The following is a 27,015-nucleotide window of genomic DNA, read 5'->3' as shown; positions in this document are numbered from 1 at the left end:
CAACGAAAACATTTAATCTGACAATTGTGTCTCGTGATGAGTGAAGCCAACAAGTTTTTTTGTGTTTTTTTACAACACTCAATGTGAATGAACCTTCCCTCTATTTCACTCTCATTTCCCTAACCTGTTGGCTTATCATTAAGGCCTTATCAGGTCGTCAACTGCCTTCCAAAGCTCTGTGTGCTGGCCAACTCTCTGCCTCTGTGTAGACATTATTAGCCCCCACCCCCTAGGCATGCTGTATTTGGGAGGCGTGAATGCAAGCCTCGGCATGTTTTGCAAAAATGTGTGTGCCTGTGTGTACACCTGTTAGCATGCAAGTACGTGTGTTTGCGCGTGTCAGGGAAATGCATTGAACTGATGTTATTGGTAGCCCGTGCAGCGGTCATAAAGCCTTCATAATTACAGACCGTCTCCTTTGTCCAAGGTCTTCCTTCAAGCATGACTTAACGTCTTCCCTCCAAGCCTTCACCAACAGTAGTTAGTGGTAGTCTCTCTGCAGCATCATCTCTGTTTACCCTTATGGAGACATGCTACATCACTGTCGTGACAGGACAATAGTCTTAACATAATGGGGTTAAGTGCTGTGAAACTGCCTGTCAGGGAAGGGGGTTGTTCTCTTTAGGAGGAAATGTTCAGACTAATTCTGGAGAAACGTCTGGTTGTTGTAGGGCAGGGATCAGCAACTAGATCACACCGCGGGACGATTTCCTTTCTTGAGGAGATGGTCAGGGGGCCAGAGCATGATTACAAATACTTTGTAGACTGCAGATATAATATTTGACTAAAACACAATCATTTCAAACCTTGCTTACATTTGGATACAATCACATATATCTGTTATGCGTGGGGTATCCTTATGAACTAAATAAAAATCACTTGGCGCTGATTTGCTGGTGTTTCTAGTCGCTCTTTAACTCTTTTTACATGGGGGGCCAAATAAAATCATCTGCGGGCCAAATTTTGTTGTAGTGTAATCTGACATGTTGACAACATTTTGATCCATGTTTCCCCAGAATTTCAAATACATCCCATTGTAAAAACATGCGTCCTTCCTCCCTTCAAGATGATCCCTGATCTGACACAACTGGATAGGTCAATAATATGGGATAGAATCCATGCTTATAGCTATCCATTTTTCTTAGTGGTGATCATTTCAAACAAGGCGGGAAGGTGTTTGTGAACATGTTGAAACACTCATTGTTGTGGCTGTGTTTCATACATTACAAGGCATTCTGTTCTGTTCCGCCAATGACATCAGAGTGGCGTTCCAGAGGAATGGGCTTGTTCAGTTCTGTTCCTTCGACTTGGCCCCGACCCCAGATGTTGTAATGTGTTACGAAAGGGAGAGGAAACGTGCTCCGTTTCACTTTACCCACGTGCCCCCATGACCGTCTCAGACGTCCTGCCAGACCTCGTCAATCCTCGCCAACTGTGCAAGATGCCTTAGAGGCATCTGGTTGGAATGCCTGTACAATGTGGTTCTGATGAACAATACCAACGGCCGTCGGCTGTCAGGGATATAGAGAGCTAGAAAGCCCCCTTCTCTTTTAAACATACAGGCACACACTCTCACATGCATGATAGACACACACACACAACACTCCGACTACAATTCTGTCGTTTTATTCCTTCACACACTTTTGTCTCTCACACACGTTTATACAAACAATACTTTTACTACACAGTGAAAACCATTCCGTCTCAACACACACACTCGTGTAAGGCCGGACACACCCTTTAACTGCCGTACCAAGCCCTCTCCTCCTAAAAGCAAACACGTGCATAGATGCACTTTCTTTCCCACCGAACCTCAGCAGAAAATGTATCGACTACCATCTGTTTGATGAGCGGGGGCTTTGGTGTGCTTGTTGAACCTTGACCCCTGTTTTTACACATGACTGTGGAATGTATGAATCTCACTCTCACCACTTCCTTCAAAACTCTGTCTGTTAACGTCAGACTTTGAGAAGTGCTAACAAGTCTCTCTGCTATGTCTACTGTATGTTTGACCAGCAGAACCTGTGCCAATACGTTTCTCTTCAAGCTAGTGAAAGAACGTTGTCAGTCTGACTTCCAGGGATTTTATTTGTCTTTCCGACAGTCTGGGAGTTAACAGTTCTAGGCTCTTTATAATGAGTGGATAATGGTCACTGTTAAAATTTGCGGATTGAGTTAGTGAAATTTCAGGTTTGGCATTGAAGCCCGTTATCTACTTCCTGAAGTCTGATGAACTAATGGATACCATTTTGTATGTCTCTGCTGGTTAGCATTGGCTTGTGAAACGACCTCCAACTTCCTTCGTACTGGACACAGATACATAGAAATGGTATCCACAAGTTCATGTTAATCTGGGGAAGTAGATAAAGGGGATTCATTGCCTAAATCCTGAACTATCCCTTTAAATCTGATCCTAGATCAATTTTATCTTGAGCTGATAATGGCTACAGTAATAGGCTTGAGTAAATCCTGATCCTAGATCTGCCCTTAGATATACATTCTTTCCAGCTCCCTTCCTTGTTCCTTCTTGACCCATGATGTCGTGTTATGAAACAATTTGTGGGGGGGCAGCGCTGATGTCATAATACGGGGGCCACATGCCATTCACACCTGCCCCTAATCCACACACACACACACACACACACACACACCCTTTCTGTTAGTTACCCCATAATAAAGACAGGACCCGTCTGTTAACGGGCTCACAGCTGCCGGCCTTTATGACAACATCGCCGTGGCAACAGGCCTCAGAGTTAATCCCACAGGGGAGGATATGAGGAAATGTCAACTGTCCAGGCTGCTCTGTGCTGCGCTGTGGGAATCTGGTATTATCATTACATATATGGGTCTATCATTACATATGTGTTAAAATATAGTCCTGTCATTAGATGTCGATTAAGTAGGTTATAGCCTACTAGACCCAAATGAATTCTACTCCTGGTTGGGCAAAACAATTACGTTCAATGGAGATCTGCTGTTGAAGGGGCTTTTTAGTTCAGGGCCTGGTTTAATGGGTCCTGGAATCCGGCCCTTAGTTTTCAGCGGACATGTAAAGTGCTGTGTGAAAGGGTGCATATGATTCTGATCAGGATTAGAGGTTGGGGTTGGATTGTGCAATGTTGGAACAGTGGTGCATTTTTCCAGTGCGTCGTCAGATGTTCACATCCAATTGGTGTTTATGCAACGCTGTTACAACAACACCAATTGGCCGTTAGATGTTATTCCAACGCTGTCGCCCTCTTATTACAGTGAAGTCATTATTTATCATAGAGCCTCATTCTGGGTAATTGTGTTTTGAAAGTGAATTCTAAAATACAAAGTGACAATGACATGGTCTCTCTCTTTCTCCTCCCTCTCCTCCCCCTTCTCCCCCTCCCTCTCTCTCCTCCACCTCCCTCTCTCTCCTCCCTCTCCTCCCCCTTCTCCCCCTCCCTCTCTCTCCTCTACCTCTCTCTCTCTCCTCCCTCTCCTCCCCCTTCTCCCCCTCCCTCTCTCTCCTCCCCCTCCCTCTCTCTCCTCCCTCTCCTCCCCCTTCTCCCCCTCCCTCTCTCTCCTCCCCCTCCCTCTCTCTCCTCCCTCTCCTCCCCCTTCTCCCCCTCCCTCTCTCTCCTCCCCCTCCCTCTCCTCTCCCTCCCTCCCTCCCTCCCTCCCTCCCTCCCTCTCCTCCCCCTCCCTCCCTCTCCAGTCTCCTCGTCCCAGTGCTGTGAGCGGCTGCAGAAGGAGAAGGAGGAGGTGCGGGTGTCTCTGGAGGAGGCGGTGCGAAGGGTCCAGAGGGATCACCAGGCTGAGCTGACCGGCCTGGAGGAGAGGCTCAAGGCCTTCTACCAGGCAGAGTGGGACAAGGTGCACCAGGCCTATCAGGAGGAGGCGGACAAATGCCGCGCCCTCATGGAGCAGCAGGTCAGTGGTCGAGGCGGTGACCGGGCTTGTGGTGACCGGGCTCTGAAATGTTCAACTTACTAACTGGCTGAACGGGGCACGTGTTTAACTACAACCTGTTAGCAAGTCGGAGTTTCCTAGTTCCGACTAGCACGTGAACACAGCATTTGAGCACTTCTGAAACACTCCACTGGCTCTCAACCGCACCACACACAGCGCCCAACTCCTAAACGCTTCCCGAGATTTACGACCGTTGCCATGGTTATTACTCTCTGATGTCATCAGCGGTAGAACGGGGTCGGGATGGATGAATATGAATTGGCACATAGTATTACTTCCTGAGTCCTCTATGGCCTACATCTAACTGGTAATTCAATTAGCGATAAATCATCCACATGAGCTTGTTCCAAATCAGATACTTTTTAGCACACCTACTCCCACGCACAAAACACACACCTCATACACACGCGGACTCCTGCACATACACACACACACCTCACACACACGCAGACTCCTGCACATACACACACACACACCTCATACACACGCAGACTCCTGCACATACACACACACACACCTCATACACACGCAGACTCCTGCACATACACACACACACACCTCACACACACGCAGACTCCTGCACATACACACACACACCTCATACACACGCAGACTCCTGCACATACACACACACACACACCTCATACACACGCAGACTTCTGCACACACACAACGCTGCTGCCCCACGTATATAGAGACATAAAACACACACCTCATACACACGCAGACTCCTGCACACACACACACACACACACACACACAACGCTGCTGCCCCACGTATATAGAGACATAAAACACTTCCCGTTTCTGTTATGCTGCTTTCACACTGTATTTAAATACTGGATTCTCCACACAGTTCATTGTATTATTTCTCATTTGAACTGCCCTGTTAGGAGCAGGTGACACCAGCATTTCACTGCCCCCACTATAACACCTGATAAACTGTGTATTTAAATACTGGATTCTCCACACAGTTCATTGTATTATTTCTCATTTGAACTGCCCTGTTAGGAGCAGGTGACACCAGCATTTCACTGCCCCCGCTATAACACCTGATAAACTGTGTATTTAAATACTGGATACTCCACATAGTTCATTGTATTATTTCTCATTTGAACTGCCCTGTTAGGAGCAGGTGACACCAGCATTTCACTGCCCCCACTATAACACCTGATAAACTGTGTATTTAAATACTGGATTCTCCACACAGTTCATTGTATTATTTCTCATTTGAACTGCCCTGTTAGGAGCAGGTGACACCAGCATTTCACTGCCCCCGCTATAACACCTGATAAACTGTGTATTTAAATACTGGATACTCCACATAGTTCATTGACACCTGATAAACTGTGTACGCAACCAATAACCTTTGATTTGAAATGTGTCATAATAGTAGGGGGGAATATTAGTAGTATGAATTGGAAGTATAAAGAGGAAACCTGGACTATTGAGATTCACCCCGTAACTGATGCTCAGCTTGTAATGGCATACTTGTGTTACTGAGAGGAGCCCATGGAATTAGAATGGTCAATCAATCCATTTTCTTCTTCTCTCTGTCAGCTGGAGGAGATGAGGAGCAGACAGGAGACTCTGAGGAGAAACTCTGAGGCCAGCCACGATCAGCAGATGGACACGCTCAGACTGACCTACGACACCGCTGTCCAAGGTGAGGACACACAACCACACACCTTCACAGAACTCATTGAAATTCATCCCTCTATTCTTCTGTCCTAAAATGCATGTTTCAACCCATCCACCCATCAATCCATCCACCCATCAATCCATCCATCCACCCATCAATCCATCCACCCATCAATCCATCCACCCACCCACCAATCCATCCACCCATCAATCCATCCACCCATCAATCCATCCATCCACCCATCAATCCATCCATCCACCCATCAATCCATCCATCCATCCATCCACCCATCAATCCATCAACTCTCCCATCAATCCATCCACCCATCAATCCTTCCATCCACCCATCCACCCATCAATCCATCAATCAACTCTCCCATCAATCCATCCACCCATCAATCTATCCACCCATCAATCCATCCACCCATCCATCCATCCATCTCAGGCATCCACACACTTGGTTGGTTTTCACATGAGAAAGGTTTAATCCAAAGTGTTTTAATTGGTGAATAAGTGACTAGTTTTCCTCCATCATTGACTCAGTGTGTGTTGTTGTTTTGCAGAGCTCAGGAAAACCCTGGAACAGGACTTGGAGAACCTGGACAAAACACTAAAGGAAACGGAGGCCACTCTCACTGTAAGATCCATGTTCCCTGTACCTCCCTCCCTTACCAACACGTTTACCCAATACAGATACTACTATCTTCTGTATGTCTTATATAGACTCAGTATCAGGGAGGAACACTGTTGTAGCGTTGACTTAACTCTCTCTCTCTCTCTCTCTCAACCACTTTCTCTCTCTCTCTCACCCCCACAACAGGAGAAAATCCAGGACCTCACGTTGGAGAACGAGGCGCTGAGCGAGAAGCTGCGAGCGGAGGAGGAGAGGAGGAGGATTCTGGCAGAGAATAACCAGGTAAAAGGAATATGATGACACCCTATGTAGTGGTCTAATTATGCCCAGAGCCCCATGGACACAGGAATATGATGACACCCTATGTAGTGGTCTAATTATGCCCAGAGCCCCATGGACACAGGAAGGTGCTGAAGAATGCTATTGTTCTGGTACACTGTGTACCTCAGTCAACAATACTACTGCTGTGAGACAGATGTCCCAGTTTACTGCTTCTTTTTTGTTGTTATTGGGCCTTATGGTCTTTTTACTGGTGCAATACTGCCCCCTGTTGGTTGCTAATGGACATGCAGCACTGGCCATTGTGTCCGTTTCTGAGATGGCAGTGTTTGGGGATTTATCCACAGTGACTCATGCATATTTAGTTTCATTTGGGAATCAAACCCACCACTCTGGTACTGCAATCATCCATCTTAAAGTGGGTTATTGAGACTGTTATTTGTCTGGAACAACAGTTTGTAGGGGATAGAAGAGGTTAGGAATAGGACTGGTTTGTGAATGAATTTCTCTCTCTCTCTCTTCCCCCCATTTTTCTCTCTTCCCCTCCTTCTCTCTCCCCCTCTCTCTTCCTCTCTATCTCTCTCTCTCTCCCTCGCCCCCTATAGAAGGACTCCCATGTGTTGTATCTGGGACAGGAGCTGGAGAGTCTTAAGGTGGTTCTGGAGATAAAGACCAAACAGCTTCATCAACAGGACAAGAAACTCATGCAGATGGACAGGCTGGTGAGGACGTACGCACACACACGTCAATGAAAACGCGCCTACACACGCACACACGCATTCCCTGAGCTTGCCCCGGTGTATGTTCGCTGTTGTCTTCGCTAGCTCTCTCTGTACATCACTGAAAGGGTGCGCCATCTTATGTCATCCCTTATAAGACACACACACATTCCTGTGTAGACGGAGTGTTTTAGTAAGGGTTTGTTTGGCCGTTCAAGCTCGTGATAGATTGTCTTCAGCCTTGGGAGTCCAGAAGTTTATTGTGCATAAATAAAAGATGAAAACAAAACACAACCGTTTGTGCATCAAGCCATCATCAGTGTTTAATGGTGGGCACAGACACCAGCCTTCTATTAGAGATTCATTGCATATGTCACGTGATCGAGTGAGCAAATCGCTGTGTCGCATTAGTGGAAACCAAGACTCTTCCCAGGAGAATTAACGTGGCAGGTTAGGAGAATTAACGTGGCAGGTTAGGAGAATTAACCTGGCAGGTTAGGAGAATTAACCTGGCAGGTTAGGAGAATTAACGTGGCAGGTCAGGAGAATTAACGTGGCAGGTTAGGAGAATTAACGTGGATGGTTAGGAGAATTAGGTTAAGGTTAGGAGAATTAACGTGGCAGGTTAGGATAATTAACGTGGATGGTTAGGAGAATTAGGTTAAGGTTAGGAGAATTAACGTGGCAGGTTAGGAGAATTAACCTGGCAGGTTAGGAGAATTAACGTGGCAGGTCAGGAGAATTAACGTGGCAGGTGAGGAGAATTAACCTGGCAGATTAGGAGAATTAACGTGGCAGGTCAGGAGAATTAACGTGGCAGGTCAGGAGAATTAACGTGGCAGGTTAGGAGAATTAACGTGGCCGGTTAGGAGAATTAACGTGGCCGGTCAGGAGAATTAACGTGGCAGGTCAGGAGAATTAACGTGGCAGGTTAGGAGTATTAACGTGGCAGGTCAGGAGAATTAACGTGGCAGGTTAGGAGAATTAACCTGGAAGGTTAGGAGAATTAACCTGGCAGGTTAGGAGAATTAACGTGGCAGGTCAGGAGAATTAACGTGGCAGGTCAGGAGAATTAACGTGGCCGGTTAGGAGAATTAACGTGGCCGGTTAGGAGAATTAACGTGGCAGGTTAGGATAATTAACGTGGCAGGTCAGGAGAATTAACGTGGCCGGTTAGGAGAATTAACGTGGCAGGTTAGGAGAATTAACGTGGCCGGTTAGGAGAATTAACGTGGCAGGTTTGGAGAATTAACGTGGCAGGTCAGGAGAATTAACGTGGCAGGTTAGGAGAATTAACGTGGCAGGTTAGGAGAATTAACGTGGATGGTTAGGAGAATTAGGTTAAGGTTAGGAGAATTAACGTGGCAGGTTGGGAGAATTAACGTGGATGGTTAGGAGAATTAGGTTAAGGTTAGGAGAATTAACGTGGCAGGTTAGGAGAATTAACCTGGCAGGTTAGGAGAATTAACGTGGCAGGTCAGGAGAATTAACGTGGCAGGTTAGGAGAATTAACGTGGCAGGTTAGGAGAATTAACGTGGCAGGTCAGGAGAATTAACGTGGCAGGTCAGGAGAATTAACGTGGCAGGTTAGGAGAATTAACGTGGATGGTTAGGAGAATTAGGTTAAGGTTAGGAGAATTAACGTGGCAGGTCAGGAGAATTAACGTGGCAGGTCAGGAGAATTAACGTGGCAGGTCAGGAGAATTAACCTGGCAGGTTAGGAGAATTAACGTGGCAGGTCAGGAGAATTAACGTGGCAGGTTAGGAGAATTAACGTGGCAGGTCAGGAGAATTAACGTGGCCGGTTAGGAGAATTAACGTGGCAGGTTAGGAGAATTAACGTGGCAGGTCAGGAGAATTAACGTGGCAGGTTAGGAGAATTAACGTGGCAGGTCAGGAGAATTAACGTGGCAGGTTAGGAGAATTAACGTGGCAGGTCAGGAGAATTAACGTGGCAGGTCAGGAGAATTAACGTGGCAGGTCAGGAGAATTAACGTGGCAGGTCAGGAGAATTAACGTGGCAGGTCAGGAGAATTAACGTGGCAGGTCAGGAGAATTAACCTGGCAGGTCAGGAGAATTAACCTGGCAGGTTAGGATAATTAACCTGGCAGGTTAGGAGAATTAACGTGGCAGGTCAGGAGAATTAACGTGGCAGGTCAGGAGAATTAACGTGGCAGGTCAGGAGAATTAACGTGGCCGGTTAGGAGAATTAACGTGGCAGGTTAGGAGAATTAACGTGGCAGGTCAGGAGAATTAACGTGGCCGGTTAGGAGAATTAACGTGGCAGGTTAGGAGAATTAACGTGGCCGGTTAGGAGAATTAACGTGGCAGGTTAGGAGAATTAACGTGGCAGGTCAGGAGAATTAACGTGGCAGGTTAGGAGAATTAACGTGGCAGGTTAGGAGAATTAACGTGGATGGTTAGGAGAATTAGGTTAAGGTTAGGAGAATTAACGTGGCAGGTTGGGAGAATTAACGTGGATGGTTAGGAGAATTAGGTTAAGGTTAGGAGAATTAACGTGGCAGGTTAGGAGAATTAACCTGGCAGGTTAGGAGAATTAACGTGGCAGGTCAGGAGAATTATCGTGGCAGGTTAGGAGAATTAACGTGGCAGGTTAGGAGAATTAACGTGGCAGGTCAGGAGAATTAACGTGGCAGGTCAGAAGAATTAACGTGGCAGGTCAGGAGAATTAACGTGGCAGGTCAGGAGAATTAACGTGGCAGGTCAGGAGAATTAACGTGGCAGGTTAGGAGAATTAACGTGGCAGGTCAGGAGAATTAACGTGGCCGGTTAGGAGAATTAACGTGGCAGGTTAGGAGAATTAACGTGGCAGGTCAGGAGAATTAACGTGGCAGGTTAGGAGAATTAACGTGGCAGGTTAGGAGAATTAACGTGGCAGGTTAGGAGAATTAACGTGGCCGGTTAGGAGAATTAACGTGGCAGGTCAGGAGAATTAACGTGGCAGGTTAGGAGAATTAACGTGGCAGGTTAGGAGAATTAACGTGGCAGGTCAGGAGAATTAACGTGGCAGGTTAGGAGAATTAACGTGGCAGGTTAGGAGAATTAACGTGGCAGGTTAGGAGAATTAACGTGGCCGGTTAGGAGAATTAACGTGGCAGGTCAGGAGAATTAACGTGGCAGGTCAGGAGAATTAACGTGGCAGGTCAGGAGAATTAACGTGGCAGGTTAGGAGAATTAACGTGGATGGTTAGGAGAATTAGGTTAAGGTTAGGAGAATTAACGTGGCAGGTTGGGAGAATTAACGTGGATGGTTAGGAGAATTAGGTTAAGGTTAGGAGAATTAACGTGGCAGGTTAGGAGAATTAACCTGGCAGGTTAGGAGAATTAACGTGGCAGGTCAGGAGAATTATCGTGGCAGGTTAGGAGAATTAACGTGGCAGGTTAGGAGAATTAACGTGGCAGGTCAGGAGAATTAACGTGGCAGGTCAGAAGAATTAACGTGGCAGGTCAGGAGAATTAACGTGGCAGGTCAGGAGAATTAACGTGGCAGGTCAGGAGAATTAACGTGGCAGGTTAGGAGAATTAACGTGGCAGGTCAGGAGAATTAACGTGGCCGGTTAGGAGAATTAACGTGGCAGGTTAGGAGAATTAACGTGGCAGGTCAGGAGAATTAACGTGGCAGGTTAGGAGAATTAACGTGGCAGGTTAGGAGAATTAACGTGGCAGATTAGGAGAATTAACGTGGCCGGTTAGGAGAATTAACGTGGCAGGTCAGGAGAATTAACGTGGCAGGTTAGGAGAATTAACGTGGCAGGTTAGGAGAATTAACGTGGCAGGTCAGGAGAATTAACGTGGCAGGTTAGGAGAATTAACGTGGCAGGTTAGGAGAATTAACGTGGCAGGTCAGGAGAATTAACGTGGCAGGTTAGGAGAATTAACGTGGCAGGTTAGGAGAATTAGGTTAAGGTTAGGAAAGGGGTTAGCTAAAATGCTAAATTGTCCCAGACACGATTGAAACATAGGCCTGCCCTGAGAACAGTCTTTGTTTCCATTAATGCGATGCTGCGAGCAAATCTATAAATGTAAACAAGTACATAGTATCATGGCATGATTCAAGTACAGGAGTGGGGAGAAATATCTCATTTGAACTTTTCCATTTGTGTTGTCTGTCTGGCGCCAGATGGAGAGCAACGTGAAGCTGGAGGAGCGTCTGAACAAAGTCCAGCAGGAGAACGAAGACTACAGGGCCCGCATGGACAAACACACCGCACTCTCCAAGTACGTACTGCAGAGAGGAGTGACTCATCTCTCTCCAGAATCCTCATCTTCACCATTTGTCCTTCCAGCAGGGTTTCTAGCATGCAGAATGTAGTTATAAGAATGTGTGTGTTCCTATGTGTCCGTTTCTCTGTGTTGCTGTAACAGAGGCTGTTCAGTGAACCACCTTCACTTTGTGTGCGTCTTCCTCTCTCTCCTCTCTGTGTGTATCTTCCCTCTCTGACCTCTCTCTCCTCTCTGTGTGTATCTCCCTCTCTGACCTCTCTCTCCTCTGTGTGTATCTTCCCTCTCTCCTCTCTCTCCTCTCTGTGTGTATCTTCCCTCTGACCTCTCTCTCCTCTGTGTGCATCTTCCCTCTCTCTCCTCTCTCTCATCTCTGTGTATCTTCCCTCTCTGTCCTCTCTCTCCTCTCTGACCTCTCTCTCCTCTCTGTGTGTATCTTCCCTCTCTCTCCTCTCTCTCATCTCTGTGTATCTTCCCTCTCTGTCCTCTCTCTCCTCTCTGACCTCTCTCTCCTCTCTGTGTGTATCTTCCCTCTCTGTTCTCTCTCTCCTCTCTGTTCTCTCTCCTCTCTGTGTGTATCTTCCATCTCTGACCTCTCTGTTCTCTCTCTCCTCTCTGTTCTCTCTCCTCTCTGTGTGTATCTGACCTCTCTGTCCTCTCTCTCCTCTCTGACTTCTCTCTCCTCTCTGTCCTCTCTCTCCTCTCTGTGTGTATCTCTCCTCTCTGTCCTCTCTCTCCTCTCTGTGTGTATCTTCCCTCTCTGACATCTCTCTCCTCTCTGTCCTCTCTCTCCTCTCTGTGTGTATCTTCCCTCTCTGACATCTCTCTCCTCTCTGTCCTCTCTCTCCTCTCCTCTCTGTGTGTATCTTCCCTCTCTGACATCTCTCTCCTCTCTGTGTCTCCTGCAGGCAGTTGTCCAGTGAGCAGGCCATGCTGCAGCAGACCCTGCAGAAGGAGTCCAAGGTCAACAAGCGTCTCTCCATGGAGAATGAGGAGCTGCTGTGGAAGCTGCACAACGGAGACCTGGCCAGCCCCCGCCGCCTCTCGCCCTCCTCGCCCTTCCACTCGCCCGGCAACTCGGCTTCCTTCCCCACCGCCGCAGCCCCACTCTCGCCCAGCAGATAACCCAAACTGGATACCAAGGGGAGAGAGAGAAAGAGAGTGTGTGAGTGTCTGTGTGGATACCCCCTCCAACACACCCTAGAGACAACCCCCCTCTACAGTCCCTTACCTCCTACCCCCCAGATCACCAACCCCAGCCTCTCAAGGAGACAAAGCTGTTCCAAATACGGATGGACTACTTCATATGATGACGCTGCCGTTTTGGCTTCTGCCCACAATGACTTGTACAGACGTTTTCTTTGCTCCCAGAAAGAGAAGACAATGTTGCACAGATGCACTTACTTAAAAGCGTGGGACAATTCTGCCTTCGTTCTTTTCTGCCTGATTTCTCTCACTTTTTTTTCCCCTCAGCAGAGAGAAAGAACAGGCAACTTAAACCTCAGGGTTTGTACATAGCTTCTCAGCTCGTTTTGATTCTTCTTCTTTTATTTGTGCATCGTGTTCCCCGCTCCCCGAATAAAGTTTGTGCGAAAAACCTTGGATGTAGTTTTGAAAATGTTAAAATGGTATAGGCCAGAGACGGAAGTGGAAGTGAGACATCGCATTCCCTTTTTTCTGGTTCATATACAGTCAATGAAAAAAAAAATCTATGGTAAATGGCCTTAGTGGGGCATCTTCATTTATCCGCCATCTTTGGTATAGACTTTTAGGGTGACTTATTGAAGAGCAGAGCTTTATCCAACAAGCTTTTGACCTGTTGTATAAACAGTCTCTATCTGGGCGCGGATATTCAGTTAAAGTGAACTTTAATCCCAACCCTTCATCTCTCTACCGTAATAAAAGTGTGGAATGTATTTACCCATCTGTGCTTTATCGCTCAGAATGTTCCCAGTCCAAAACTCCACAACTTTGTGTCGAGCCAATGTTCTCTCAAACCTCTCCACGTCTCCAAGAATGCCTCAAACTGACCATCATTTTGTTTCATTTTAAAAGGTAAATAAACAAACGATAAAAATAAAAAAATCAATGTCAATGTTATATTTATTATCCCTCTATAAATACATAATTAAATAGTGGATATGATTAGGGACATATAGGTATTTGTATAATGTGATACATTGGAAGAGATTGGTTATACACACAAGTCCTTTACCTGTCAAAATGATTGACCGTTATGTCGAAGCAGAGTGTGTGTGTGTGTGTGTGTGTGTGCGCACGCTCAATCTTGTTGTTGTGCAGTAGTACCTAGAGAAAGGAATCCACCCTGGAGGGCACAGATCACCCATTTAACACCTACCTCAGTGGCCTCAAATCTCCTCTACGACCACTCTACTGTGCTTTAACATGGAAGTAATGCACTCTCTTTTCACTGGTGAGGTTTTGGTGCTCTGTCTGTCTGTCTGTAATGTACTACTGGTTTGTTTGCACACACTATTCAGTCATGTCTAGTGTCTGTTATCTCTGGCTGCAGTATTAACAGGTAGAAACTAGTGAATGTTTTAAGGGTTGGCTTAAACCACGGGGAGAAAAATGGGCGTGTTCCAGGTTGTCTTTAGTGCAGTGGATCTGTGCAGTAGATTAGATCTCACAATGTCTGGAGAACTGTTTGTCTGAGGAAGCCCATTTATATGATAGAGCAGTCTCTTTTGAGATTGGAACGTTGGATTGGAATGTGCCCAGCGAGGACGACCTGGAACGTGCCCAGCGAGAACGACCTGGAACGTGCCCAGCGAGAACGACCTGGAACGTGCCCAGCGAGAACGACCTGGAACGTGCCCAGTCTGGTTGCAAGTGAGAACTCTGGGGGGGAAATATAGGCAATATTTCTGTTAAAGTAAGAGTTGATCATAGTTAACATTTTATTAAAATTGAGTCGCAATCTGAAATTATTTGAGTGGAAAGTACACAATTGTACCATTATTAATAAAAGAAAAACATGTAAAAATCGGCCAACAGTCACATTCACGTTGTTATTTTTAACAGTGAAAGACATGCTCCGGTACATTGACGACTAAGAAAGTATGTTTTAAACCTCCTGCTTTGGGCTGGATGTGTAGATCACATGCATATGGGCTAGCAGCAGGTGGCCTAGCAAGTTAAAACGTTGGGCAAATGGCCAAAAGGTTGCCAGTTGGAATGAACAACAACAGCTCCTCTGGCACCCAATGTGGCAGCCCCCCCCCCCCCCCCCCCCCCCCCACCTCTGATTCAAAGGGGTTGGGTTAAAAGCTGAAATACATTTTTGGTCTGCAATTGACGATGAAAATAAATGTAATCCTTTAATAATCTATGAGCAGAATTACTGTTTTACCTCAATTAGCATCAAGATTGTTATGATTGAATGTGCTCTATGATGTAACACCACCTTCAGCCTGTCCTAATTGAGGCAAAACTCTTAACAGGATCGATGTCGTCTGGCGTTCTGGTCAGTTGGACATCAGATCCAGCCGGATGGACGTCGGAGGCCCGGATCATCATGACTACGGATTTGATTGAATACCACCAGCCGTGCCAGGTGTACCAGACCACCCCGTCATCCATCACCGCTTGGTACGGCCCGTTGTAGTAGTGACCGTTCAAGTTGCCAGACTCACACCTGGTGGAGAGACGCAGAATGACACCAACATCTGAGATTCAGAGTAGAAGGTCGCGTTCCATTGCTTGGACATTGCCAGATCTATGCTACCATGATTACGATAATGATTACGATAATTGTGAATGAATCGTGAATAATGATTAGTGAAAAAGTTAGAGGCATAAATATCATAATGCAGAAGGTCAATACTCTGTTCAGAGGTGACTGAATCTCCACAGTAATGCAGAAGGCCAATACTCTGTTGAGAGGTTACTGAATCTCCACAGTAATGCAGAAGGCCAATACTCTGTTGAGAGGTTACTGAATCTCCACAGTAATACAGAAGGCCAATACTCTGTTGTTGAGAGGTTACTGAATCTCCACAGTAATGCAGAAGGCCAATACTCTGTTGAGAGGTTACTGAATCTCCACAGTAATACAGAAGGCCAATACTCTGTTCAGAGGTTACTGAATCTCCACAGTAATGCAGAAGGTCAATACTCTGTTGAGAGGTTACTGAATCTCCACAGTAATACAGAAGGCCAATACTCTGTTGTTGAGAGGTTACTGAATCTCCACAGTAATGCAGAAGGCCAATACTCTGTTGAGAGGTTACTGAATCTCCACAGTAATACAGAAGGCCAATACTCTGTTGAGAGGTTACTGAATCTCCACAGTAATGCAGAAGGCCAATACTCTGCTGTTCAGAGGTGACTGAATCTCCACAGTAATACAGAAGGTCAATACTATGTTGAGAGGTTACTGAATCTCCACAGTAATACAGAAGGTCAATACTCTGTTGTTCAGAGGTTACTGAATATCCACAGTAATACAGAATGTCAATACTATGCTGAGAGGTTACTGAATCTCCACAGTAATACAGAATGTCAATACTCTGTTGAGAGGTTACTGAATCTCCACAGTAATACAGAAGGTCAATACTATGTTGTTCAGAGGTTACTGAATATCCACAGTAATACAGAATGTCAATACTATGCTGAGAGGTTACTGAATCTCCACAGTAATACAGAATGTCAATACTATGCTGAGAGGTTACTGAATCTCCACAGTAATGCAGAATGTCAATACTATGTTGAGAGGTTACTGAATCTCCACAGTAATGCAGAAGGTCAATACTCTGTTGAGAGGTTACTGAATCTCCACAGTAATACAGAAGGTCAATACTCTGTTGAGAGGTTACTGAATCTCCACAGTAATGCAGAAGGTCAATACTCTGTTGAGAGGTTACTGAATCTCCACAGTAATGCAGAAGGTCAATACTCTGTTGAGAGGTTACTGAATCTCCACAGTAATACAGAAGGCCAATACTCTGTTCAGAGGTTACTGAATCTCCACAGTAATACAGAAGGCCAATACTCTGTTCAGAGGTTACTGAATCTCCACAGTAATGCAGAAGGTCAATACTCTGTTGAGAGGTTACTGAATCTCCACAGTAATACAGAAGGCCAATACTCTGTTGTTGAGAGGTTACTGAATCTCCACAGTAATGCAGAAGGCCAATACTCTGTTGAGAGGTTACTGAATCTCCACAGTAATACAGAAGGCCAATACTCTGTTGAGAGGTTACTGAATCTCCACAGTAATGCAGAAGGCCAATACTCTGCTGTTCAGAGGTGACTGAATCTCCACAGTAATACAGAAGGTCAATAGTATGTTGAGAGGTTACTGAATCTCCACAGTAATACAGAAGGTCAATACTCTGTTGTTCAGAGGTTACTGAATATCCACAGTAATACAGAATGTCAATACTATGCTGAGAGGTTACTGAATCTCCACAGTAATACAGAATGTCAATACTCTGTTGAGAGGTTACTGAATCTCCACAGTAATGCAGAATGTCAATACTATGTTGAGAGGTTACTGAATCTCCACAGTAATGCAGAAGGTCAATACTCTGTTGAGAGGTTACTGAATCTCCACAGTAATACAGAAGGTCAATACTCTGTTGAGAGGTTACTGAATCTCCACAGTAATGCAGAAGGTCAATACTCTGTTGAGAGGTTACTGAATCTCCACAGTAATGCAGAAGGCCAATACTCTGTTGAGAGGTTACTGAATCTCCACAGTAATACAGAAGGCCAATACTCTGTTCAGAGGTTACTGAATCTCCACAGTAATGCAGAAGGTCAATACTCTGTTGAGAGGTTACTGAATCTCCACAGTAATACAGAAGGCCAATACTCTGTTGTTGAGAGGTTACTGAATCTCCACAGTAATGCAGAAGGCCAATACTCTGTTGAGAGGTTACTGAATCTCCACAGTAATACAGAAGGCCAATACTCTGTTGAGAGGTTACTGAATCTCCACAGTAATGCAGAAGGCCAATACTCTGCTGTTCAGAGGTGACTGAATCTCCACAGTAATACAGAAGGTCAATACTATGTTGAGAGGTTACTGAATCTCCACAGTAATACAGAAGGTCAATACTCTGTTGTTCAGAGGTTACTGAATATCCACAGTAATACAGAATGTCAATACTATGCTGAGAGGTTACTGAATCTCCACAGTAATACAGAATGTCAATACTCTGTTGAGAGGTTACTGAATCTCCACAGTAATACAGAAGGTCAATACTATGTTGTTCAGAGGTTACTGAATATCCACAGTAATACAGAATGTCAATACTATGCTGAGAGGTTACTGAATCTCCACAGTAATACAGAATGTCAATACTATGCTGAGAGGTTACTGAATCTCCACAGTAATGCAGAATGTCAATACTCTGTTGAGAGGTTACTGAATCTCCACAGTAATGCAGAAGGTCAATACTCTGTTGAGAGGTTACTGAATCTCCACAGTAATACAGAAGGTCAATACTCTGTTGAGAGGTTACTGAATCTCCACAGTAATGCAGAAGGTCAATACTCTGTTGAGAGGTTACTGAATCTCCACATTAATGCAGAAGGTCAATACACTGTTGAGAGGTTACTGAATCTCCACAGTAATACAGAAGGCCAATACTCTGTTGAGAGGTTACTGAATCTCCACAGTAATACAGAAGGCCAATACTCTGTTGTTCAGAGGTTACTGAATCTACACAGTAATGCAGAAGGTCAATACTCTGTTGAGAGGTTACTGAATCTCCACAGTAATACAGAAGGCCAATACTCTGTTGTTCAGAGGTTACTGAATCTCCACAGTAATACAGAAGGTCAATACTCTGAGAGGTGACTGAATCTCCACAGTAATACAGAAGGTCAATACTCTGAGAGGTTACTGAATCTCCACAGTAATACAGAAGGTCAATACTCTGAGAGGTGACTGAATCTCCACAGTAATACAGAAGGTCAATACTCTGAGAGGTGACTGAATCTCCACAGTAATACAGAAGGTCATACTTGCTGAACCACCAGCCTGACATGTCATGGCGGATACACTTCTCATCGTCCTTGTTGGGATGGTCGTAGGTACTGAACTTGACTCCCAGTTGACCGGCCCCTAGACTGTTCCACTGCCCACTGGGACGGGAGTGGGCTTCGGGGAGGGCGTCCCCCGCATTGCCAGTGTACTCACCCAGATGAAGCTTATACTGGTTCTGGAGGGGGAAGAGGAGTATTTTAGGTAGTAACTTTTTAAGTATTTAATGGGGAAATAAGTCAGTGATTTTTTGAATATGTAAAAATTTAAAATCACTGAACTATCCCCTTTAACCTGATCTCAAATTTCAACTAAGTGTAGTCTTCAATTTAGACCTCAAACAAATGCCTACATTGGTGTGCACACACTGCAGAAGTCCTGGGCCAGAATTCCCCACGCCAAGTGTAAAAGGCACCACAACTTTAGGTAATAGGCTGATGACCCGGAGTGATAGACCAAGGTATGTAAACATGCTTATACTGTAACACAGTCAATGTTCTCCTAAACAGAGCACTGCTGAGATGTATCTTTTTGAAAACTGCTGTCTACAAATATTGATCTTGTTCCACGATGGGCTAATATGAGAAGGTGAATGAAGAGGATTGCTGGTTTTCCCCAGGACCTTTTGCTCAAGGACATTCAAATCACATTGTACTTGTCCCATGCTTCGTAAACAACAGGTGTAGACTAACAGTGAAATACTTACTCGCCGGTCCTTCCCAACAATGCAGAGAGAAACAACAGGTGTAGACTAACAGTGAAATACTTACTCGCCGGTCCTTCCCAACAATGCAGAGAGAAACAACAGGTGTAGACCTAACAGTGAAATACTTACTCGCCGGTCCTTCCCAACAATGCAGAGAGAAACAACAGGTGTAGACCTAACAGTGAAATACTTACTCGCCGGTCCTTCCCAACAATGCAGAGAGAAACAACAGGTGTAGACTAACAGTGAAATACTTACTCGCCGGTCCTTCCCAACAATGCAGAGAGAAACAACAGGTGTAGACTAACAGTGAAATACTTACTCACCGCTCCTTCCCAACAATGCAGAGAGAAACAACAGGTGTAGACTAACAGTGAAATACTTACTCACGGGTCCTTCCCAACAATGCAGAGAGAAACAACAGGTGTAGACTAACAGTGAAATACATACTCACCGGTCCTTCCCAACAATGCAGAGAGAAACAACAGGTGTAGACTAACAGTGAAATACTTACTCGCCGGTCCTTCCCAACAATGCAGAGAGAAACAACAGGTGTAGACTAACAGTGAAATACTTACTCACCGCTCCTTCCAAACAATGCAGAGAGAAACAACAGGTGTAGACTAACAGTGAAATACTTACTCGCCGGTCCTTCCCAACAATGCAGAGAGAAACAACAGGTGTAGACTAACAGTGAAATACTTACTCACCGCTCCTTCCCAACAATGCAGAGAGAAAGAAAATAATAGAAAAGTAATAACACTTAATAATAAATGCAGAATGAGTAGCGATACCTTGGTACTGGTGCCCCGTGTACATAGCCGAGTCGATGTGCAGGAGTACGAGGTAATTGAGGTAGATATGTACATATAGGTAGGGGTAAAGTGACTAGGTAACAGGATATATAATAAGAAGTAGCAGCAGCATATGTGATGAGTCAAAAGAGTTAGTGCAGATGGGGGTCAATGCAAATAATCTAGGTAGCTATTTGGTTAACTATTTAGCAGTCTTAAGGCTAGGGGGTAGAAGCTGTTCAGGGTCCTGTTGGTTCCAGACTTGGTGCATCGGTACCGCTTGCCGTGTGGTAGCAGAGAGAACAATCCATGACTTGGGTGGCTGGAGTGTTTTATCATTTTTAGGGCCTTCCTCTGACACCGCCTGGTATAGAGGTCCTGGACAGCAGGGAGCTCGGCCCAGTTATGGACTGCACTATCCTCTGTAGCACCTTGTGGTCGAATGCAAAGCAGTTGCCGTACCAAGCAGTGATGCAGCCAGTTAAGATGCTCTCAATGGTGCAGCTGTGGAACTTTTTGAGGATCTGAGGGCCCATCACAAATCAGCCTCAGCCTCCTGAGGTGGAAGAGGCATTGTCATGCATTCTTCAGGACTGTGTTGGTGTGTATGGACCATGTTAGTTCCTTAGCGATGTGGACACAGAGGAACTTGAAGCTCTCGACCCACTCCACTACAGCCCCATCAATGTGGATGGGGGCGTCCTCGACCAACCATTTCCTGGAGACCACGATCAGCTCCTGGCACCACACTGCCATGTCACTGACCTCCCTATAGGCCAGAGCTCTCAAACCTTGTCCCTGGAGAGCTACCGTCCTGTAGGTTTTCACTGCAACCATAATCTAGCACACCTGATTCTAATAATCAGCTGGTTGATTAACTGAATCAGGTGATTACAACAGGGTTTGGAATGAAAACCTACAGGAAGGTCTCTCTAGGGACAGGGTTGGAGAGCCCTGCTATAGGCTGTCTCATCGTCGTTGGTTATCGGGCCTACCACTGTAGGCCCGATAAGTAAACTTAATGACGGTATTGGAGTTGTGCGCGGCCGCGCACCCTGAGGGGCTCCCGTGTTGAGGATCAGTGTGGTGGATGTGATGTTGACAATCCTCACCACCTGGGGGCGGCCCAGCAGGAAGTCCAGGATTCAGTTGCAGAGGCAGGTGTTCAGTCCCCGGGTCCTGAGATTAGTAATGAGCTTGGAGGGCACTATTATTTTGCGAACAAGGACTTATGTCAACAAAGAAAGGGAAGGGGGGGGGGTGTTGGGTTAAAGACAAAGGAAGGAGAGATACTACAAACGTTCTTGTTCTTTACGTTCTATCAAGATCTCAACTGCCTTTTGTACAGTTTGAACAAGAGTAGACAAAATAGTGACACCCAATGTTATGGGAAAAGCGTGTCTGTTCCGTGTGAGGAATGTCTGCTGTGAAGACCGTGGTGTTGTGTTCACGTGTACCTTTTCATCATCAACTTTCATGTTTCTGTACTTGGCGAAGCGCTGGTTTCCGTCAAAGTCCTCCATGTTGATCTTTAGGTTGTAGTCGCCTAGAAAACAGAGTCAAATACCGGTCATAAAGAGCCAAAATGGCCACCGATTGTCACCCAGGTGGGTGAGACAGTAGTGGTGGTGGATGAGTTGAGTTGCTGTGGCCTCGTACAATGTAAAGCACTCGGGGCCACGATCAGACTTGAGATAAGTGAACTTAACAAGGACTTAAGCCAATAAAAGATTGACTTATGTCAACATTTTTGGACTTGAGTCCATTTTAAGTCAACTTATCTCAAGTTGGAAATTGGGCTCTTTAAGCTTGATTGTAGTTAAAAGGTCTATGTAATATAAAAGCAACTCATTATTAGGTACATTCCATGTGAATTTGGCCACATGCCTTTTAGATGTTTTTTCTAGCCAAGAGTTGTTACCTGACTAGGAAAACTCTGTGTCCTAGTTATAACCTGAGTAAGGCCAGGAAAAACTCTGGGTCATATTACTATTACAGCCTGTTCCTAAGGGCCGGGAGTTTTTCCTGGTCAGATCGTGGTGGGGAAAAGCTCTTGGCCCTAGTTGTAGGTTTTCCTCTTCACCTTGAGAGGTGAGGTAGTGTAGGGGGTCGTTCCCTAGCCAGAACTCTCCGTCTGACTCGCTGTCTCCAAAACCATGCTTATACTCCACCCACGCTCTGTAGAGGGAAGGAGACACACCCACATGCACGTGATGCTAAACCTGAAACCAACGAGATTCCACGCCAGCGGGAGTGGAAAATGTTTTAGTATCTCAGATTGTTTTGGCAATTCTCACAAAAATGTAATTGGGAGGAAGGATGTTTGAGTTATATCATTAAAAGTACCAAAGTGCCCACTCTGGAAATATGATGTACTTGTAGGGTATATTGTTCCAAACAATGTCTTTAACATTTGTTTTAAATCAAAAAAAATTGTTTTGAGATATTCCTATTTATAGTGTTGAATAAATAAATATGAATGTGTAAGTCAGAGTCTGGACATATTCCATCAGTTAGATCACATTATAAAGAGTATGATGACACCATGATGTTGTCTGTATCTGGTGCGGTTCACAGGTCATAAGGTCTTACAGGAGACGTGTAGGTCTTAAATGTAGCCACTTTAGGCCCTTTTATCACACGTTTTCTTTCCACCTACCTGTCGAAGGACTCCGTTCCGTCCTTTCTCCTCTGGAAGACAGTCCAGCCTCCTCCATCACTCATGTCACAGAACACCATGAAGGAGGAGGGAGCCTGGTCCGGTCTGATCATATACAGGCCACTAACGGAGTTCCCATCCTTAAAGATCTCAGCACAGTCTGACACACAGAGGACATGGTTACAGTGCTTGCACACCAAATGGCACCCAATCCATTCCTTATACAGCACATAATCTTTCACTATTTATGTCTGTTTTAAAAACTAAATCGAATTGCTAATCAAACATGAATCACACAAAAAAACTAAATCCAGTTCAGTAAAAAGACATTCCATTCATTCTATGTTCTACCCATAGAATTCCACATTAACAAAAGGAACTATGGGGTTCTACCCCCTGCCTGACCTTTGTACTGGCCCCCAGTCTGGAGGTGTGTCTGGGGGATCTGGGGCAGCTTCTGGGCCTGGCTGAGGTGAAGCTCCTGGATGTAGCGGTGCTGGTCGTTGATCACCCTCACCAGGTCCTCCATCTCAGCCTGCAGACGCCCCACCATCTCCCCACACTGCACTGGGGCCTAGTGGACAGGACAGACAGGGGGAGAGGGGGACCCTGTTCACTCTCTCAGGCTATACAACTCATTTAACAAAACCGTTTTTTTTTTAAGTAATCAGAATGATTCGTTCTATCACAGTTTTCAAGATAAGATAAAGGAACAAGTTTGTTCATTTTATGTGTTAGCCTACAAATGCTAATCTCAGTACATTAAACAATAACATAAATACAGAAACCTGTTATGATGTAATCTGATATGAACTATATTTGGATGCAGAGACAGACGATGCATGCACACACAAACACACACACAAACATACATGCAGGTGCATGCAGAATACACCAAAATGGCACATACGATGTCATCATCACAACGTATGTGGGTGTTAAGGAAGTAGAATTATGCACAATATGAACCAAAGCCAATCAAAATGTAAATAAATCTTACCGAGTGGCATTCCGTGAGGAACAATAGCCCCAAAACTACTATGGTGGACGCTCCTGCCATGGCGTGTGAGCTATGTTCAACCACCAGTGTTACTGACGCTCTGTTCACCCTACCCTCTGACAACCCACCATGGAAGACACTGGCTGCATCCCGAATGGCACCTGGTCAGTGGTAGTACACTATATAGGGAATAGGGTTCCATTTGGGACGCAGGACACTAGTGTCTAAACATCGGAATCAGCACGAGTGTTCTGCTGTACTTTGAAAAATGGCTAGTGACTTCCCACCATAGTCTGGCCATTGACCTTCTGATTAAACCTTGTTGTGTCTAGTGGTCTATTGGGTAGGAAGAGGGCTGCCTTTTTTAGTGTCTTCCCTCTATCTATCCTCCCTTCTCATAACCCAACTGGTGATACAATACCACCTTTTACTGGTGTCCTCTCAAACATGGCCCTTCCGACTCTTATTTGAGTTCAACGACTTGTAACTTTCCCTGCCTAAAGTCAACATTCCCCTTGTTTCATGTTTTAGCTCTAGTTTTGATTTACTTCTATTAATTCAATGGTTTTGATTCAGGTCTTTTTTCATAATTAGGCCGTCATTGTAAATAAGAATTTGTTCTTAACTGATTTGCCTAGTTAAACAAAATACATGCATAAGGCTTTTCTTCCTCATATAAAAAAAAATATATGTAAATATTTGGTGGAATGTGTTTTAATAAATGTATCTGTCCATTCAGTCTTATTCATTATGAACTAAAAGGCTAAACTGATCTCAGATCAGCACTCTGAGACACTTTGTGGATACGGACCCAGGACGTCAAGCCAGTTCCACTGTTGTTTTTTTTTCATTCTTCCCCTCCAATCAGGGGCTGATTTAGACCTGGGACACCAGGTGGGCGCAATTAATTATCAGGTAGAACAGAAAACCAGCAGGCTCTAGACCTTATAGGGTAAGATTTGAATACCACTGGTTCACATGATAGCTAAGGTGAGCTGTAGTAAGGTGTGTTCAGAGGTGTGGCCTGAATGGTCTGATCGCTCCAGGGGTGAGGTGTGTTTACATGCTGATGTGATTCTGCCCAGAGGTATTTGTCTGATGTGACCAGGCCTCCAGGCAAGTGTCTGAGGGAGAGCTGGCTGGCGTAGAGATGCCATGTATCCAACTCCAGCTACCTCCAATTGATGCTGGGTGACCTACAGAAAGCCTGTTGATGCCGGCATTATTGACCCTGACTAGTAGAGGTCACAGGGAAACCCAGTGTGGGTGCCACAGAGCTAACAGACTGCCATCTTCAGCTCCAACATGGGCTTATTAGTGGACTCATCAATGTTTCCTTAACTCTATCATAGGAAGAGAAGTGAAGCGAAGGAGCTGTTGGCTCAGTCATAAAGTTTTCGCCTTGTAAGCATTGGGTTGTCTACTTGTCCCAGCCACTGCTGAGTACTGTTCTGAAACCACAGGATTTAACCAAACTTACTTATCGTGCCCTTCTATGTGTTTCAGTCCCACCCAGTGGAGTCCTCAGTGGTGAGGTAACCCTCTTCCAGAGCACTGGGTTCAAACCTACAGCCCTGTGCTAATGGGGTGAGATCCCACAGACTCCTTCACACTCATTACACTTCTCTTTTTAGTTTAGACATCGACATTCAGTGACTAAAGCAGAAGAGAAAGAGATGGGTTTTCGAACACATAACTCATGGATGAAAAGCATGACCTCGACCCCTAGAGCAACCATCTCTTTCACATTGAATAGTTTTCTTTGTCATTTTGACAGTGACATTTGTGGAAATGTCCACTAAAGCACAAGAAATGGGATTTGAACCCATGAATGGAAGGCAAGGACTCGGGCCCTGAGCCACCAAGTCTATCAAGTTCATCAGCCTTCTCTTCATAATGATCGCCGGACAGACAAACACAGAAAGATAGAGACAGACAACCATTGATTCTGTTGTTCATTGTGACTGCCGTTGTTTCTGTCTCCGTCTGTTCAGATGACAGGCTAGAGCGAACAACTTTCCTCACAGCTGAGAAGGTTAGTGTTGGTGTTGGTCACACCGTGCCGCGCCGTGCCACCTGGTGCTTTTGGCAGCTGTCTATATCCAGGAACCACTTCCTGCACTTGCAGCATTTGACCGGCTTCCCTTTACCATGGATGTTCATGTGACTCAAGGTCATGAACTTCCTCCCACACAACGTGAAGACGAACGGCTTCTCGCCGGCGTGAAACTTTAGGTGCATGTTGCGATTTCCGACTTGCGAAAACCCCTGCCGCACGCTTCGCACATATACGTCTTCTCCCCTGAGCACACTCTTTCATGTGCCTCTAGCACTGGGTATTGGCTTAAAGTCTTGCCTCATTGTTTGCAGTGTAGCGATTCCTTGCCTGTCTTGGAGGAATCTGTATTGGAGCTATGCTGCCGGCGGTGCTGCTCTCGCTGGGGTGTCTGAGAACTGAGTCGACTGTCTTCTGGTGTCTGTGGCGTAGGAACACGAGGAGTCTTCGGTGTCTTAGGCAGAGAGGCCGAATTCAAACAATCGGGTTCAGACATAGGAAGACACTTTCACTGTGTTCAGCTTCTGACTGCTGTTTTGTCTGGATCATTCCCTCAATGTCTGCCTCTGACTTGAGAGCAGTGTTGGTCCCACGGCTCATTGTGTCCATTTCATGAATACCGTCCCAACATGCAACATGTTCTTGTTTGACTCCTGGCAATTTGCCGCTTGCCTCCTGTAGAAATGAACAACAGTTTTTCATTCAGGAATATTATTCTGATATTTTCAAGTGGAATATTATGGATAGTCATATAAAGTGATGTAGTGGGCTCACCAGCACAGTGCATTCTACATGTGTTGTACTCATCCTCAGTCAAATTGCAAGTTTGCATGCAGAGGATTCCCTCTCCTGGAGAAAGTGAGACATTCCCATTCTCTGTCAGAATGATGACAAATGACTGAGTGAATCTATGCCACAAACTACAACTTCCAACCACCTGACCAATGATCAGATGTGGTTGTTTGGTTTATAAATGTATCATTAGATTAAGTTAGCATGCAAGTGGTAGCCAACTCAACATTCTGTTACTCAGATCTACTATGCTGGGACACTGGAGTTCATGGTTCTAGCTGGACCTCGAATCCTGTGCTGACCTAGAAATCTACTGCTGATTTTCATTCTTTCCATCTTATCAAGGACTAATTTAGACTTTGTTGGGTGTATTCAATGGGTCTGGCAAGTTCATTGGTAGCAAGCCAGATAGGGTACACGCACAGTAGACGACTAAACTCAACTCCAAGACGTACGATGGAGTTGAGCAGCGACTATTGTGGGCGGACTGGAGCTCTGACATCAAATAAAATCATTTTTTATCAAAAACTACGGATTT

At 45.3% G+C, this 27,015-nt stretch overlaps 2 protein-coding genes across 3 annotated transcripts in view; one reads left to right on the top strand and one right to left on the bottom strand.

The window, feature by feature from the left end:
- LOC118941414 (uncharacterized) overlaps positions 1–13,540 on the top strand; it is an 87,528-nt gene extending 73,988 nt beyond the window's left edge. For both annotated transcript variants that reach the window (XM_090210216.1, XM_090210215.1), the window contains exons 9-15: positions 3,686–3,900; positions 5,500–5,605; positions 6,144–6,217; positions 6,401–6,496; positions 7,099–7,215; positions 11,355–11,452; positions 12,364–13,540. In XM_090210216.1, coding sequence (XP_090066342.1) covers positions 3,686–3,900; positions 5,500–5,605; positions 6,144–6,217; positions 6,401–6,496; positions 7,099–7,215; positions 11,355–11,452; positions 12,364–12,580 — 923 coding nt within the window. In that variant the 3' untranslated portion in view covers positions 12,581–13,540. The remainder of the gene's footprint in view (positions 1–3,685; positions 3,901–5,499; positions 5,606–6,143; positions 6,218–6,400; positions 6,497–7,098; positions 7,216–11,354; positions 11,453–12,363) is intronic.
- A 916-nt stretch (positions 13,541–14,456) lies between these two features.
- On the bottom strand, positions 14,457–26,292 carry LOC110497299 (fibrinogen-like protein 1). The gene is made up of 7 exons (XM_021573345.3): positions 23,630–26,292; positions 23,035–23,203; positions 22,630–22,789; positions 22,054–22,148; positions 21,428–21,516; positions 18,452–18,648; positions 14,457–15,113 (listed from the first exon to the last, which is right to left on the bottom strand). The coding sequence occupies exons 1-7, from the start codon at positions 23,687–23,689 to the stop codon at positions 14,885–14,887; spliced, it is 999 nt and encodes a 332-aa protein (XP_021429020.3). The 5' UTR covers positions 23,690–26,292; the 3' UTR covers positions 14,457–14,884.
- Positions 26,293–27,015: the final 723 nt, after the last annotated feature.

The sequence above is a fragment of the Oncorhynchus mykiss genome, chromosome 19 (genome assembly GCF_057628025.1).
Source record: "Oncorhynchus mykiss isolate SJ-2025 chromosome 19, ASM5762802v1, whole genome shotgun sequence".
NCBI classification, from domain to species: Eukaryota; Metazoa; Chordata; class Actinopteri; order Salmoniformes; family Salmonidae; genus Oncorhynchus; species Oncorhynchus mykiss.
Note: the sequence above shows the minus strand (reverse complement) of the source record. Positions and strands in the feature narration are given on the sequence as shown.